The sequence below is a fragment of the Euwallacea fornicatus genome, chromosome 8 (assembly GCF_040115645.1).
Source record: "Euwallacea fornicatus isolate EFF26 chromosome 8, ASM4011564v1, whole genome shotgun sequence".
Classification (NCBI taxonomy): domain Eukaryota; kingdom Metazoa; phylum Arthropoda; class Insecta; order Coleoptera; family Curculionidae; genus Euwallacea; species Euwallacea fornicatus.
Genome location: NC_089548.1, coordinates 5,012,959 through 5,030,726, shown reverse-complemented (window position 1 = coordinate 5,030,726; position 17,768 = coordinate 5,012,959). Strand labels below are relative to the sequence as shown.

The following is a 17,768-nucleotide window of genomic DNA, read 5'->3' as shown; positions in this document are numbered from 1 at the left end:
TAAACCTACAAAAAAAGGTAAAAAACGTTTCCGAGAAATACTCTATTTTTTAGCAAAAATGCCTTTTGAAGGGCTCGTTTTTTCGCAAGGGTGGTACAGAGTAACGGTGTTTCTTTCCATGGTTATTATTTTTTTTTAGGCTGCACCGACCCGTGCTCTTTTGTTGTTGAAAACTTGCTTTGTGGCTCTATCAACTGATATGAAATTAGTTCAGGTTATGATTAAAACATCAAGATATGAAATGTTTTATTTGTCGAGTTATCGCCGTTAACTCACGTTAATTCTCATCCGCATTACCCACTCGTCACTGAATAACGCACACACATATGTGTCCAGGGTAAACTCGACGTTCAGTATTTAAAATTAAAATGTGTAAAAACAGTCGGTCTCGTCGATTTCCGATTCAAGGGGGGCGATTTTTTATTGCATCTTTAACCCTTCACCTCCAAGTCCTGAACAGAGATGACAGTTACCCCCGAAATTTCTAGTGAGAAGGGGGGGGGCGAGTGATAGCTCATATTAAAGGTCGTTGCGCCCTAATTACAACCTCCAAGCTTGAACTCACTGCCATTCTCCCCGTGGAAATGGCGGTTTGTCACAGTCTATGAGGAAAAAGTTCTTGGTTAAGATACTGCGCGACATAGAAAAGAGAACACCCTGTAAGAATGGTTTTATTTAAATAATTTTTAGCATGCATGCTTATGCTAAAACAAGTACTTTATTAACAAATAGAATAAATTTAATTGTTGAAAACATAAAAAAAAGTTATAATTTTTTGGTCCTCCGCGGTGCCTTATACGTGATTGACATCCTCTTGGGAAATATGATTCTAGGCTAACTGGACAGCACTACGTAGCGCCGTTAGGGTTTGTGGGAGATGGGGTAAATTATGTAACCTTCTACCTACAATATCCCATACATCGGTGAGAGGTCTGGAGACCGATGTGGCCAAGGTAGCAAATTAATTGCATTTTGTTGAAAGAAGTCCCATATGGTCGTGCATTGTCTTGATGGATTAATAACAGTTTCCAGATAAGGCACGAGATGAGGTTTCAGAACTGGTTGGATGTATTGTTGGACTGTCACACTGCCCCTAATGAAAAGTGAAGGTGACCTGCAATCATATGCAATAGCACCCCAAACCATTACCCCAACAATTTGATGGACATGCCTCAGTATTGCTAACTAAGAATCTCGTTTTCCACATCATCTTCTTCTTACTCTTGCCCGGCCATCACGCATATCCAAATGGAATCTGGATTCATCGCTAAACACGACATGATCCTCATTCAAGATTCCAATGTACACGTTCTTTGCACCATCTCAGTCAATTTCGACGATGATTTAAGGTGAGGTGTAACACAAGATGGGGACAGAGGGAAATCAGTCCAAAACTTCTTATCCGGCGATAAATGGTTCGAATCCCAATGGACCTCTCACACACTCAGCAAACCCCTGATCCTCCAGCGTTCTCAACGAAACGAACTTATCTCTTAGAGCTACAATTCGAAGGCGATCTTGGCGTTCTGTAGTACTTCGGGATGGTCCAGTACTCCTCTCTGTGCCTGTTTGCTCTTCTTGGCACCATGCATGACCACATTTTGCTATAGTGTGTATAGTACGGTTCAATCTAGTGGCGATTTCCCTAAATGACCGATCGGCCTCTCGCGCCCTCTCGCGGCCTCTCTTACACTCGCTCGATTGATGAAAATTTCGCTCCATTGTGCGTTTAGGTATATTTATTTTATTTTAAATTATGTTTGATCAATCTAAAAACACTCTCCAAGCACACTATACACCAATAAATTATATTTTGCAGTCATATTGCTAATTTTTTATTGCAATTTTTATATTAAAAAAAAAACTAAAATTCCTGATAACTCGTAAATACGTTGATAAATATGACTGAAAATTTAATCGTTTTTTTTGTATTCCCATATACAAACATGCATACCAAAAATTGTTTAAATAAAACCGTTTTACGGGGTGTCCTCTTTTCTATGTCACGCAGCACAGTTAATTTGTCACAACATACGAAAAGGGCAGAGTTCGAAAGGAGAGTAGGAAGATCTCTAAAAGTGAGATATCACCGAATCGTTTCATGGACCCAGTTTTAAGCAAATCATGAAGCCTCACAGTGAACATCAACCAAGATGGCAACGCGCACTGTAATCGGTGAGAAGGTTGAGGTGGCAACATGATCCATTCAAACGGCCGCCGGAAACACCAGTTTTATATCCCACAGACAACTTTATTATTCCCTCTGACGCTATATGACACCTATCTAATTTCAGCAAACAATTATACGCGATTCATATCATTAGCAAATTTTACATGATTAACATAAATTAGCGGTTGATAATTCGATAATAAGTTATCTCATTCGACCTCGTATAGAGTATTTTAAATAATTTCACCTGATCCAATCTGCAAGGAGAAAATTGCATTTTCGGCAATTTAAACTTAAACCCTGTATTTTTCTAACAAATATGCCTTATTTACGTTTTTGCGTTTTCCTGCTACCCCTGTAATATATACATATAAATACCCAATGAGAGCGGATGTTTCCATGCCAAGTGTTTTTAAAAGTCTCACGTGTTGTGTACACGAGTGGTCAGTAATAATGAGCAATAATCCTAGAATAGAGCACTAGTTGTTGTAACATAAAGATTACGATGTTGATGAGTGCCATTAATGATTACTGTCCGCTGTATTCTCGTCGATGCAAAATCCCTCTCTTACTGCAAAATAGCTTGCAACACCGCTCGGTTCCTCGCCCCAAAATTCGTTTTGGTTCTATTTTGGTTTCAACGAAGGTTTCCTTCAATAGAGTTGAGATATTCGCAGTCGCTCTACCTTCTATTTTTCCGAAGGAAACGTAATGGTTCATCACCATTGGCGGAAGGTTGCAGATAAATTTAAATTAGAAATTCCGGTCTCAAATATCCACATTAAAGAAACAAATCCGTACAACTCGTAGTGGTGTTGGAATATCTCATTCTCTTTAACTGAAGGTAAGTTCATTCCCCCACTTACATATACTTGTTTAGACGATCCGTTTATTTTTAAGGCAGTCAACATATGAAACCATTGATGGCCTCGTCTTGAGGGATTAACTTTTTTCTATCCATTTCTTCCATATGTTGACTTTAACTCGCATTTTATAACCAACTCTCATTGTGTGCTTAAATCCTTCAATTATCTATTTTATTTTGGAGCTGTGTATCGTCAATTTCATACTACATGGTTTCCATCATTCTCAAATGACATGATGAAATTAAAAAAATATATTATCGCACCGAATTCGGGATAAGGAATGCCTTTCAAATGGGGTGTCCCTTGCCCTACAAACCCAATTAACGTTTTACGGATGTAATCACAGCGCAAGGGGGGAGAAACAATTTGGAAGTGAATTTTATCGCAGAAGTTGTCCCCTTTATAAATAAATTTGACGCGTCACTGTTTATGGGGAAAAAAAAACGTTCTTATGGACCCAGCACGTTCGTTTCGTTTCTCATGGGTCACCTGGTATGTCTAACGCACGTTGATGGCACTTCGATCGATTTTTAATCGTGCATGGGACATCACGTGACACCGTCAAACGGAATTGATTTTAATTTAAATTGTCGGAGAAAGTGTTTCTTTTTCCAAAACGTGGTAATTCATTCAGTGGAACTTTTCTTACTTTGTTCAATTCTCAGTAGTTCAGAGGTTGACGTTTGTGCCATTCCGCCCGTACACGCGAACTCCCCTCTCGGAGGAGCATTTAAGACCTTAAGGGTGGCAGCCACTGCTTCCTAGGGGTTGGAGCGGCGAACGCGCTAATAAGCAAAACATATATCCCCCCTGAAAACTAAGGATTTCACGCCCGGACATATTTGTATTTATTCGTTTAAAGGCAGAGAAAACCTGAGTGGAAACTTTTCGGTGCCCCACCCTGTATAATGATATAATGTGATTATGCACACATGTTTTTTTTATTAATTGTTTATATTTGTTAAGGTTTATATTCCATTTCATGTGGCAAATATTCCGTTAAAATATTTTGATTTTAGTTACACACATGTACCCAATAGCCTTACGTCATTTCTGTTACATAGGGAGCGAAAATAAACCAGTATAGTTTTCATCAAAATATCATTATGTATTTGCTTTTTATTTTCGAACACCTCCCCATGTCTATATGTGTCCGAATCGCCCAACGAGCGAATCACAATCGTTCAAATGAGTTCGTATTCACCTTTTTCAGATCACTAAAGTACTGACTGGCATATTCCAGACCCCTGAAGTCGGCCCTTCAGGAAAAGTCCTCTGACAAGTCACGCATTTGAACTTCGGCGCAAGTAACCTTTGCAGTTTTCACATTTTTGGGTTTTTATTTTCTTGAATTTTTACAACAATGGTAAGTTTCGGGACGCTTTCCCCAGCGGTTACTCCCCGCTTCGGCCTTTATAATATGAAGAATATAATGTTTAAATTAAATTATTAAGGCCCCGTTAGATCTCAGAAAGACCTTCCTCTTTCCTCCTCTTGATCTTAAGCAACAAAACGGACTTTGGTAACTGCGGCAAACAGTAATGTATCAATAGAAACGCGCTCTAGAGTTAAATTGTCTGAAATGTAAAAGTAGCTTAACTTCGTCATGCTTTCAGCATGGTTTTGACACCAGTTTGCCATCAAAGGGTCATAAAATATTTACAATGGCTTTAAACCTAAACTCACGTCTATTGAATAACTCCGTTAAGGATATTGGGACGAAGCAATAAAATTGGGTCCCAAAGTTACAACCCTTCGTGCAGAATTTTAATGAGGGTTGGTTTCCTGACCTTTATATTATGCTACCGATTGTTATTGCGATTTTTAAACAAAATGACACTTCATTCGTGACGAATCATCATACCTAAAGGTGCTGGTTAACTGGGTTATCTTTTTGTTAAGCCCTTGTTTGAATACCTGTTTTTCTTGTCTTTTATGACCAAGCAGCCTGCCCACAAACTTCAAAAATTTTTGAAAATTTTACAGTTATTTATGGACTCGCTCTGCAATAAACTAAATTACATAATTTATCTGGAATCAAAGCCCTTCGAGAATCATCTCTGAATGTTCGATTGAGTAATTTCACAACGATATTTCCTTGATAAATGCACTCGTGCTTGGAAACGTTGAAGTTTCAACAAATCATGTCAATTTAATTGCGTACTAAAGGTCTTCAACATCGATAAAAACACGTTTTTCATTGCGCGTATGGTTACAGTAATACGACCAGTTTGATTATTTTATAACACCAACCTGACAGTGGTCTATTTATCATCAAATATTACGTCTTATCGTCAAACAATCACATGAATATTGAATCAATAGTGAACATGGCAGCATTAATCATATTTCTGATGATTAATCTTGCTAATAAATCTGTAAAATATTGGGCGGCAGAGTTTAAACGCGAACAAGACGAACTCCGCAACGGTCGGCCCAGCGACACTCCAGATTTGATCACTCCAGATGTTTTGGTAAAAATTCACAAAACTATGCTGGAAGGTGGTAATTTTAAAAAGTACTGTGCACCACATTTTGATCGAACAATTAGATATGAGAAAGCTGTGTGCAGGATAGGTGTCTCGATCACTCTGAACTGAACAAAAACCGGACGTGAAAATGTTCCAAGGGAGTGTTTGATAAACTTTTGCGGTAATAAAGTTCAGTTTGTGCGTCCATTTTACGGATCGATGGATGAAACATTGGTGCATCATTTCACACGTGAGACGAAAGGAGAGTCAAAACGATGGACTGAGAGGGAAAAATCGGGTCCAAAGAAGGCGAAAAAAGTTGATGACGTCAGTTTTTTGGGATGCACGTGAGATTATTTTTATTGACTATCTCTCCAAACAACAAACAATATACGGGGAATGTTATACAGGGTGACCCATTTAAAACAATCCACCTGAAATACCTTAAATGGAATTTTTTTCTTCGGAAAACCCCGAGACACGTCAATTTTACAAACGTTTCGTGGCATTTCGGAATTTATTTCACCACGTGCTATAGCTACTTGGTGGCGAAGGTTCGCCAAAGAGGTAGATGTTCTTTCATACACAACGGTTTTTAAGTAACCTCATAAGAAAAAGTTCCATAGTGTTGAATCGGGCGATCTTGGGGGCCATTCCATGAAACCGCTTCTACCAATCCAGTCTTCGGGGAACTGTGGATCCAAAAAGTTACTTACAGGAACTGCATAGTGTGGCGGAGCGCCGTCCTGTTGAAAAAATATATTATTCCGTGAGATCTCCTTGATCGTTCTCAAGAATATCCACAATGCGAAGCTAGATGAAGTCTTGAAGCAGATTGAAGTAAGATTCGCCCGACAGGTTATCAGGTAGAAAACAAGGCACAGCAATACGATTTCCCAAAATCCCCGCCCATACATTCAATTTTCCTGGATATTGTGAATGCTGTTCCCTCATAATTCCACTATTCACGTCACTCTATTATCTGCAATTAGGGCTGTTGACGAAACCGTTCAGGAAGAATGTGCGGAATCATGTAGAATATAAAAAATTGGGATTGATCAAAATGCTTGCATTCATCGCTTCAAAAAATTATATACGGCGATGTGAATCATCTCCATTGAGCTCGTTAATGAAATTCATCTTACAGGGAAGGAAGTTATGCTTTTCAAGGTCACCTGAATACTATTACATGAAATACCTTAAGTTGCTTTCGGTTGCTTGAAATAGACTTTTTTTACTTTCCATGATCCAGTTCACTATATCTCAAAATTGCAATCTGTGCAGCCTCGTTGGTAACGGTGTGTCGTCAGTCTCCATGAATTTAGATATTAAATTGGTCACGTAGGGATTGCTCTGATTCTTGCCGGGACGCCTCCCATTAATATTTCTTGCAGTTTCTCGGGTTATTTAATTGTTTTTTGAAATTGATGGTGACAATTTTAATCCTTTCCGCAGTGGTGTAAACCATGATGCTTTGAATCGTCGGATGAATCTATAAATTACCCGGCGCAATTCTGATCAATGCAAAAACCGAACAAAAGGACCTGTTCAATGCTAACAAAACCCACCACCTTACCTCAAGAATTCAATGAAAAACACAATTTTTTTGTAGTGTTGATTTATTATGATTAAGTGCAGGTAATTTTTCGCGAATTATTTCATCGACGTTCTAAAACGGTTTTTTACAATATTTAAAACGAAGCAAAAGAAATTCAACATATTTGTAAAGAGAATTGAAGTATCCTTGATTTGATGTGTCACTTGACTCCCTCTGCCCTTTAAGATTATTAATGGGGTTTGCTGCCCCCTTTAGGGGGACGGCTACACCTACGAATTTCTACTCTAAAAGTGTCCCCATCGAAAGCAAAATTGACGGGTCTCGAGGGTTCCGAAGCAAAAAATTCCGTTCAAGATACTTCAGGTGGACTGTTCGACATGGGCCACCCCGTACAAACTTATTACGCCGTTTGAACTAAAAAATTAGGAAAAACCACCGAATATGGCGAAAAAAAAACTCTTGTTTCATCAATAGAATGCGTCGGTCCACACTTCCGTAATCATGATGACCAAAATCCATCAACATGGTTTCGCGATTTTCCTTACTCGCCAGATTTAGCCCTCACAGATTTTTTTTTCGAAACTCAAAAATTAAGAATTCGTAATTTTGTTTTCTGTTCTTTAACCCTTTATGCTCTCTATGCGCAGTGACAACGTTTCCATAACGCGTTTGCACCCCCTGAAGATTGAAATTGAACTCTCTCTAAACGAATGCCACAACTGTTTCATATGTACATCGCGCATATCCCAGAGAGACAGAATCTCTCGATTCCCATAAATTCTGGGTTTCTACAGGTTATGGGCAAATCCCACAAATAGCTACTGTTTTTGTCAAAGAAATCGGCATTTTATAACACCTAGTCCTATTTGAAAGGTCACTGGCACAACGATCTGCAAATGGGCCCATAGAATAGGATGGACACATGGTGATTTTAACTTCCTTAGGCAGTAAATTAGGGCCTCAGGTAGAGACATTTTTTCGTCCTAACGGTACAATGTATCCTAAGATTGCGGTATTAACATATAATTTGCCCGGCATTATGTAGTTGGCAGCCAGGGAGTTTTTCATAAAATCTTTTAGCACATGTCCCTCGGTTTTTGTACTGTTTCTGTTGTTATGAATGAGATTTAACCCCAGAGGTTCATTTACATGAATAGAGTTTCGACATTAAGAGTAATAAGCTTTACAACGCACCACCACATTTGGCCACAGCAGCTCGAAAGTTGGTAATTACAGAGCTATAGAATCGCAAAGTAAAGAACTTAAAAATCAATTTTTAATTATGGTTCCTATACCAAACCATTGAAACTCACGAAATTAAATACCCGGAGGTTTTCGGAACGGGGATTCATATCTGCCAACGATTTTTACGTTGATCATATAGGGCGCCATATACGGTTCATGATATGTGCTTTTTTAATTAATTCGTACTTTTTTGTCCGTAATGGAAATCCCCTTTTTGCATGAAAAACGTAATTGTCTATGGTTTCTGCTTGAAAAAAAAGTATGACTTAGCAATGTTGATAAGAGCAACCGCTTTTGGCGAGAAATACTGTTGAACTAACGAGTGCGAAAGTCCCCAGAGCGTTTGCCCGATCTGACCTGCCGTGGAAATGTTCATCATTCCAGATACTTAAACAGGTCTAACCAATTTTTTTTTTTTTTTTTTTTTGAAGAAGAAGAAGTGGAATCAATCTAAATTTACATCATTTTATTAATAATCTTCTTACCTGACCCACAACCTTCCTCTGCCTCCCCACTGACGCTTCACTTTTGAAAATCAATAAATTCAGCTGGAACTTGTGGGATTTTAGAGCGTCACCAACTTCTGGAAAAGTGCAAAATTTAACGAGGTCTTTGATCTTAAACCACAACCGTAAATCACCTTTCATAAACCAACTTGAGCGGTTCCGGGTCGTTTCGGCGGGGTATTTTTCGTGGTCGTTATCTGCATCCCCGGTCGATTGATTTTTCTACGACGTGAGAGAGAGAGAGAGAGAGAGAGAGAGAGAGAGGTGCCTGAAAGAAAATCGGAATTTTGGAATTTTAGTTTTCGAAATTACCAACTGTATAATTAATTATAATTTTATTCGTCCATCGAATTCGAGATTTAAACAAAGTGACACTGGTGCCTCATTGTGGCGCCGAACGAATCACTAGAGAATTAAAGCGATAATTTTCTTTGTCGATTTCAATTACCGATCGCTAATGCAATTACCGTATTAATTTCCCTGTTCGTCCGTGTTGTCGTAACAAACTGCGACATTTCAACTTGCAGCTGTGTGCTTCACATGTTGTGATTTATGTGTATTTCACAGAATTCTCTTCTTAAATATAGTTTAATGATACAATTCTTAACAACTTTGCTTATATAGATATGTATATATAGATATATATATATATATAGAGATATGTATATGCATGTACGTATACCGCTCAAGCTTGAGGAGGCACTTGCGCACTGCGGGCGCCCGTGCCTTTTCAACTTAATTTGCGTCCTTGAAAATGTTCATAAAATTATGCATAATGTTTTGAACTGCTCAATTGAGTCAAACAGGCGTGACTAGACACCTGTAAATGTCAAACAGAAAATCACAAAAATAAATCATAACAGAACCATTGATTGCTTTAAACCATAAATCACCCTTCAAACCACTGTCGGGTTTATATGGAGGGTAATTATCCGAGGTAAGGAATCTCTATGTAAATCGTCGACTTTTTGAAGATACTTGAACACCGACAAAAATAACCACTATACTACTTCCCCATTGTATTTTCGAACTTTTAACAAAAGCACTTGTAAAAGCACACAGGGTGTCACATTAACAATTTGCCTCCACCTAATTTCCTAGTTAGTGCGGAACTCAAAAATGGCGATGTTGCCCTCCCCCGCACGGTCCGTCCTCCCGTACGTGACATAAACTTCCTTGTTTTAAATGGAACCCCCGTCAACAAATGCGACATTTAATTATTAACCCCGCTGCCAATGCTTGGTACGTTTACTCCATTGAATTGCTCCCTCGCTCCAAAGAATTGTGTGACAGACTGACCCGTTTCAAATTTTTGTTCAGAATTTTACCCGGTTCCTTTAGATTAATATTATTTCCCTGGTAAAATCAAATGAAATAAATTTAAATACGTTTCAATTTCAGTGCGTGGAGAAGTCGATGGGGTAAACATTCACAAATGATTTTTGCCCGAATTTTATGTGCGGGTGGTTTTCCCACGTTTAGCCATCTGTGTTCGACATCTAAATGCGATAAAACCTTACTAATCAATCAGTGCGTTCACACTAAAGTAATTTTTGAAATTATTAAATGTCGAACGGTTAAGACTCGTATTCACATCTATAAGGCTTTTTCAAAATATATTTAAAAAGACTAGTTTTTAGAGCATTTCGAATTCGTTGGACGTTTATTTAAATAATCCATATACAGCGTGATCCACATGAGAGCGGGACAATTTAACTAAAAATCTTTATTAATAAAGATGTGGACGATTCAGTAAATTTAAAATTTGATTGTTCAATAACATTTATATTAATCAATATTTTTCAACGAAATTTGAGATACAACCATTTTGAAATATTCTCAAGATATTATTATAGTTAAATGTAAAATAAAAAAATCCCTAATGTCTTTTCTTGAATTTTCGGCATGAAAAAGAAGCAAAGCGGGTCTTGGATTTTAAAGTGAGCACAACAAGAACTTCTCACAAATTAGAGTTTTTGATGCTTTACATAATTTGCATATAAAAAAAATAATCAAAATCGGACCAGAAATAAAAACTTTACAGGGGTGTCCCGCTCTTATGTGGGTCACACTGTATATAAAAAAAAATTTATTATTCAATATTAAATCAATCGTCAGAATTGTAGCAAATAAATAATTGATTGATTTGAACGGGCCTTAAGCGTACCATCCACCGACGACATTTTGACGAAAAGGATTCCCGACGGAACGTTAATCCCCTTATTACCTGACAACCCAAATTAAGTTTCCTACCAAATCTCTTCTTAAAGAAACTCATTTCCCATAGAAATCTTTATCGGTATTGGAACGTTACACAAAAGCCGTCAATTGTACAATTTGCACCTCGAATATTTGTTGTCGATATTCAATTTGCCAATAAGCCATCTATGGATAGTTCATGATTTTATTGAACTTTTTCAAATCCTTTGCTTGATTGGCCAGCACAAAGAGCACGATTTACAAAAATAGTAATAAACAGAGTGTCCCATTTAAGGTAACGTTAGTCTTAGCCTTGCTTCGAAAAGGGGAAATAAAATTGTTTCCGTTTGTACCATAAAGCGAATTTTACGCGGCCACTGTGTATGAAACATTTTTATAAGGCTTCTAATAAAAAAGTGAAGGGGGGAGCACATTCTGGCCTGAAGTAACTGTACGAACGTAAATAAACGTTAATATACAGAGTGTTTCAGAATAGTACGTCATAAATTTAATGGGTGGTTCTATGAGTGATTTTGAGGAAAAAAGTTTATATGTACATAGGTCTGTTGTCGCTTTCTGTCTGAAATACAGGGTGATAAAATCCCTCCTCGTCTGCTATTGGATGAGATTTTCGACACAAAAGTACCTCCTACCTTCCTTGACTGGGGGAAACGTTTCATCAACCCCTAATAAAAAGTTACACATTCAGTTAAAAAGGGTAGGTTCTCGGGTTCCGAGTGATTTACAATTAAGGTTTAGTGCGTTCCAGATCGTGATCGTGCAGAATTATCTGTGAGCTATTTACTCTCTTTGACTAAAGGTATGTTAATTATAATACTTTACATATGGTATAGTTGATCGTAGTAGATAGATACCGGAGAAAACAACACTTGTGTAAATGTTGAAGTCTTTAATACATTGTTTGCGCATATTCTTTAACAGTCCCTTTCTATTAATATTGCTCGCTTTGTTAAGTCGATGCATATATAGGGTTTGGCTGATACAGGGCATGGTTAGGGTGCTGAGATATAGCCCTCTAAAAGGATCTTATCAAGTGGATATTTTTTTAAATAATTTTTTTTCTAGATAAGATAACGGAATGATAATTACAGGTAATAATCGTATCCTAAGAATCTTTAACTATCGTAAATTCTGTCAAATTTCATTATAAATTAGGGTAGTTTTCTAACAACCCTTAGCAGAAATGTTTCGATTTTTTAATTAATTGGACTTTTTTGAAGACAAAATTTCTCGATTTCCTTTTTACTATTTTGCGTAGTTTATTCCGCTATAATTATTTTTTAAATAATTTAAATTTTTTTAATTTTTTAAATAAAGAAAAAAAACAGTAATGACAAGAACCCTTCGGCTTGCCTTGTCGCGGTAATGGTCCTTCGTAGGACCATCATTTATAGGAACGTTTTTTACTATTTTTGGTTCCACTTTCATCCCTTACGTTTTGTACCAACTTTCCCGAACATCCAATAGATGGCAACGTTTGCGATAATGGTTACTGGCCGGTTTATGGTGGTCGACCCAAATGCGTGTCTTGCGTCAAAACAACTTACAACCCCGCTCGGTGCCTCCTCTCAAACGTCTTTTGCTATTGGATGAAATTTCCACGGTAAGAGTACCTCCTACTTTCGGTGAGTGGGGGAAAAAGTTGAGCATCCCCTAACAAGCAATTGCTGGCTCAGTTGAAACAGATAGTTCTTCGAGATCTTAACTTTTTGCCCTGAAGAGACAGCAAGTTGTTAATTGTCTGTGTGTTTGGACATCTTACTCTTTGTAACTAAACGTAAGTTAAATATAGTATCGTCTATTTTATAGAGGCATGTAGGAGGTTTGGTAGAGCGGTAGAAAATTTTGAATGGAAGATAGATGGTTTCATTTTGATTCTATGTAATCGTATTTATCCTTATACGAAATGTCATCGTTTTTGAGATATCGACGTTGTTAGATTTTTATATGAAATAATCGAGTTGATACGATTAAATTATTTTTTTTAGCAATTTAATAATCTCCGCATTCGGCAATATTTTTTTGGAACATTCTTAACCCGCATATTGACGAAACGAAAGAGAAATTTATTTAAAATTATTATTACAAACCATTATGTAGGCAAATTGATGCGTTAAAGCACTTCGGTTCCAAGTTATTCTTCCATTTTGAACATAATTTTCTCCAATACAGTGCTAGTTGAAAAAATTGAAATAGTGGGAAATATGTCCTTGTTGTCTACTTTTTCAAATTATACAGGACGTTATAACAAAACTAAACTTCCCAAAACCAAAATCACAAGGAAATACTGTTTACAACAAGAAAATAAGTGACATTAAATTGAAATAAATATTACCGCTCTGCGTACAACCTGAACTAACCTGAACTAACCCAGAAGCAGGTACAATGAACATGTAACTAATCAAATTACAAAGTGAAAATTTGAAAGAAAATGTACTGTGCGGTAGTGCAGATAGAAAGATCGTGAGAGAGCGCACAAAAAGCCACCAAGCAGATAATGGGAAAAATTAATTAAAAAATTTAATCTGATTTTGAAATGTGACTCAAGTTCAACATATGGAATGACAGAATGTGAAAAATCAATTTTTCCGGTGCACGAAGTAACCCACCAATAAACAGTCGCTCTGCCCGTAGGTGGGTGATCAGCTTTACTTTGTGGATTGTTATGCTCAATTTTTTTTTCTACTTACCTAAAGGAGGTAACTAATAAAGTTTTTGTTACGTACTCATTTGCTCGACATTTAGCTCAAACAGCGTTGCACTTTAGATTTTTTTTATTTAATCTTTCTTGCAGTAATACAATGATAAAGTACGAAACAAAATTTAAAGTCGGAATATACAATTTTATTGATTATGTATATTATTAAAAAATATTTGCTCCCGTTAGTTGTTAAACTCCCTTTTTCCCCGGAACCGTTTTTGTTTTTATTGATGTGTAATTATACCTAGGAAAAATAACTATACAATTGTTATGAGCTCTTTTGTAACAAAAGCATAGAGAACGTTTCACGTTCTATATAAGATTCGTGTTTTTAGCCAAGTTAATTTTACAGGGCTAAACAAAAAGTTTATGAATCCATGGTAACTTTGTAATTAATTAAATAATGCCTATTAAGCTCAGATAGGATTGCACGAGTCGAAAGTTGGCATCACGTAAAGTGTATAAAAAGTAGTAGCAATGCTTTCCTACATTAAAATTTAGTTAACACCTCTATCGGGCACACATTTCAAAATTTTGAAAACACCCCATATCAATTCCTTATGCTCGATGTACTGTCTGGCCCTTCTGGCCAACCTCTTCCTATTAGCGGTTCTTGAAATGCAGCTTACCACCCTTCTTACTTGTTCATCGTATACGTTACATCTCTTGTCCCTAATTTATTTTTATACACTGGTCTCAATTTTCTTTAAAACTACACGTTTCATTCTTCCTACCTAAACCGCAATATGAACTAATAATAGGCATCAAGAGAAATGTACTGTTGTTGCTATTACGTGGTCCTCTAATTTTCACATTCTGTGTACGAATCGGTATAAAGGACTCGTTTTTGTTAGTTCGCTTAGGTAAGTCCAAAGAATCTCCTGGAAAACAATTGGTTTGGGGACTTTCCATCAGCCAATTTAAAAAGAGCTGCAAAAGAATTTCCCCGATAATATCGCCATGAATCATGTGATGTTCATTCAATCAGTTGAAAAGACGCAACTGTGACTGTTACTACTGTACGTTTAATACAGGTTAAAGTCACTTCTAGCGCATGAATAACTCGCTATAATCACACTGCACCGATCCTAAATGGATTTTTGATCCGTCTCAATCGAAACTGTGGGACAAAATAAATTCCTCAGGAAACATGGAAATATTTATCTAAATTTATTCAATTTTCAGTGCTTAAGAAGATGTCGTTTGTACCGTTCCGTCCATTTTCCCGAATCCCCGTCCTGGAAGAGCCAATTGACCTTTCAGTGAGAAACAGAACTCCTGAATCGGACATGGAAACTATATATCCAAGCTCAGCCTCCACTGCCAGCGGAAGCAGCATTTCTCCGGCGAGAACTCTCCAATCTTCGATGTCGCCTGTATCAAATTCTTCACATATACCAACGAGGCCGTTTAAGAGCATCACGCATAAGGGATCAACCTTACCGGTGGACCCAACCACGTTGTTCTACGATGGCTTAGACGATGATGAACTGGCCAAAAAGCACCTGCAAAATCTGCAAAGAAGATACGAGGAATTTCGACTTAAGTGGATCGAGCAGGTGAAGTCGATCTCTAATAGCGGCACGAATGAGAATATGCGCAGGACTCAACACCATGACAATAGGACCCGAGATCCAGAATATCTTGCAAAAAGAGCAAAAAATAACGAGTCCGCCAAACGATCTCGGGACGCTCGCAAGGCAAAACAGGAGGAAGTGAATATTCGGATAAAATTTCTGGAGCAGGAAATCCCGAGGATAACGAGCAAAATAAAGGAAGAAACGGAAGAAGTGGAAAGGTTGAGGAGGCTGGCAGAATCCTTGGTGAGGCGTGGACTTCTGCCCCCTTTTTAAGGAATCCACGTGGAAACGTTATAATGAAACCACGTGAATTTGATCTTCAAATGACCATGTGTACAAACCCAACCTCCACCATCGGTGGAAGTAGCATTTCTCCAGCAAGAACTCTGCAATCTTTAATGTCGCCTCTATCATCTTTTTTACATATTCCAATAAGGCCATTTAAGCGCACCTCACGTAAGGGTCCAACCTTACCGCTGAGCTGAACCACGCTAGGCTAGGATAGTTTAGATGATGATAAATTGGGCAAAAATCACCTACAAAATTTATGACGAATGTACGAGGAATTTCGACTTCAGTGGATCGAGCAAGTGAGGGCAACCTATAATAACGATACGAATGAGAATATACGTAGAACTCAAGACGATGATAATAAAACCCGAGATCCAGAGTATTTTGCAATGAGAGCAAAAACTAATGAATCGGCCGAACGATCTCCGGATGCTCACAAATCAAAACAGAAGGAAGCGAATGATAAAATAAAATTCCTCGGGCAGGAAATCCCGAAGATACCGCGCAAAATAAAGGAAGAAATGGAAAGTTTGAGGGGCTAGTAGTATCGCTGGTGAGGCCTGGATTTTCACCTCCTTTAAAAAAAAAATTGACGTGCAAAAGATTCAATGAAACTACTTGAATTGAATCTTCAAACGTTCAATTTAGTATCTACAAATCCAACCTCTATTACCAGCGAAGGGTGAACAACAAGAAACGTTCCATCCTTAAACACGCCTGTAACGCCCTGCCACAACTGTTCCGTATCCCTGCAAGACCATCTAAAACACCACAAACAAGGGATCATTTTAAGCGGTGAGACCAACGACGTCATTTCACAATGGCTTAAACGATAGTGATATCACTATAAACCAGTCACACTATTTACAACGAAGATATGAGGAGCTTGGACTCAAACGAATCGCGCAGATGAAGTAAGTCTCAAGTAGGGTCCCAAGGAGATAATGCTTTTTTAACTCAATTTTTTCTGCTTCAGGTACCAACCCTCGACGTCAGAATTTCAAATAGGACTCCATATTTTTTTTATGTTTTTTAGTAGAAAATACTTTTCTAAATTTAACGAATTATGACTAGTTTATGTGAAAACAATTTTTAACTGAGCAAAATTGAAAAATTTGAACAATATGAATTATGTAGCTACCTGTGCCTTCAATTTGGTCATTCATCAGTTATCTAACGATCTAAATCATCATGGGGTCATCTGCGTTATTCTGTGATCATCTCGATTCAATTCCATCACAAACTGATTGTGTCATCTTCGACAGAGACGCCTGGGACGATGGACAAGTTGCGCTCATATGACAGTCGACGAGAACGGACATCATAAAGTCGCCCGTAACTATGGGAACCACATCATTCTTCCTCATAAAATTCGTATGAGCAGTTATGCTTCAAGTGTGATTATTGTATTTTTTTTAGTGCAATAAAAATAATGTTATTGGTAACAATTATCAAGTGTATATAATGTAAATATTTAAATTATTTATATATATATATATATGAATGTACTTTCCATAACAATGGTCTTGTAAATAGACATAACTTTCATTACTATTCTGATTCGAATCCACATGAATACAGAGTCATGAGAAATCAGAATAGGTGGTCCGTTAATGGGTGGGGTGGAATACTGGGCCCGTATTTAATTGGGCCGTATTTTTTTGAAGGACCTTTAAACGGTGTGACGTTTCTGGATTTTCTTTGGCACCAACTTCCAGTATTATTAGAAAAAGTCCCTTTAAATATTAGAACTACCATGTGGCTTCAATTGGATGGGGCTCCGCCTCATTATCATCGCGAGGTTCGGCAATTTTGAAATGCCAACTTTAAAAACAGGTGGATAGGAAGAAACGGATTTCAAAATTGGCCCCCCAGATCCCCGGACTTAACTCCACTAGATTTTTTTTTGTGGGGATACATAAAAGGAATTGTCTACAATACGCCTCCAACAACTTCACAGGATATGAAAACACGTATAAGAGACGCGTTTGAAACTGTTACTCCGCAAATGTTGTCCAGAATTAGCGGTGGTTTTGAAAAAAGAATTTGTAAGTGTTTGGAAATGGACGGTCGACATTTCGAACATCTGTAATAAATATTTTGTTTCCGTTTTATGTTATACTTGATGTGTGATTTAGAACTTTGAACTAAAAGACGCCA

The 17,768-nt window shown here is 37.5% G+C and overlaps 2 protein-coding genes across 8 annotated transcripts in view; one reads left to right on the top strand and one right to left on the bottom strand.

Moving 5' to 3' along the window:
• LOC136340726 (uncharacterized) overlaps positions 1–17,768 on the bottom strand; it is an 83,605-nt gene that overhangs the window by 13,743 nt on the left and 52,094 nt on the right. The window contains exons 4-5 of the mRNA XM_066285027.1: positions 8,951–9,084; positions 8,796–8,893 (exon numbers count right to left, since the gene is read on the bottom strand). Of these exons, the coding sequence (XP_066141124.1) occupies positions 8,796–8,893; positions 8,951–8,957 (105 nt within the window). The 5' untranslated portion in view covers positions 8,958–9,084. The remainder of the gene's footprint in view (positions 1–8,795; positions 8,894–8,950; positions 9,085–17,768) is intronic.
• LOC136340722 (thyrotroph embryonic factor-like) lies at positions 2,597–15,873 on the top strand. Of its 7 annotated transcripts, XR_010732356.1 has the most exons (3): positions 2,597–3,014; positions 4,250–4,402; positions 14,923–15,873. XR_010732356.1 is itself a non-coding variant. In XM_066285020.1 (2 exons), the coding sequence occupies exons 1-2, from the start codon at positions 5,731–5,733 to the stop codon at positions 15,588–15,590; spliced, it is 792 nt and encodes a 263-aa protein (XP_066141117.1). In that variant the 5' UTR covers positions 5,429–5,730; the 3' UTR covers positions 15,591–15,873. The 7 variants fall into 7 exon arrangements, 1 of the variants encoding a protein (XP_066141117.1); XR_010732357.1 differs by lacking the exon at positions 4,250–4,402; XR_010732361.1 differs by lacking the exons at positions 4,250–4,402; positions 14,923–15,873 and adding an exon at positions 3,702–4,218.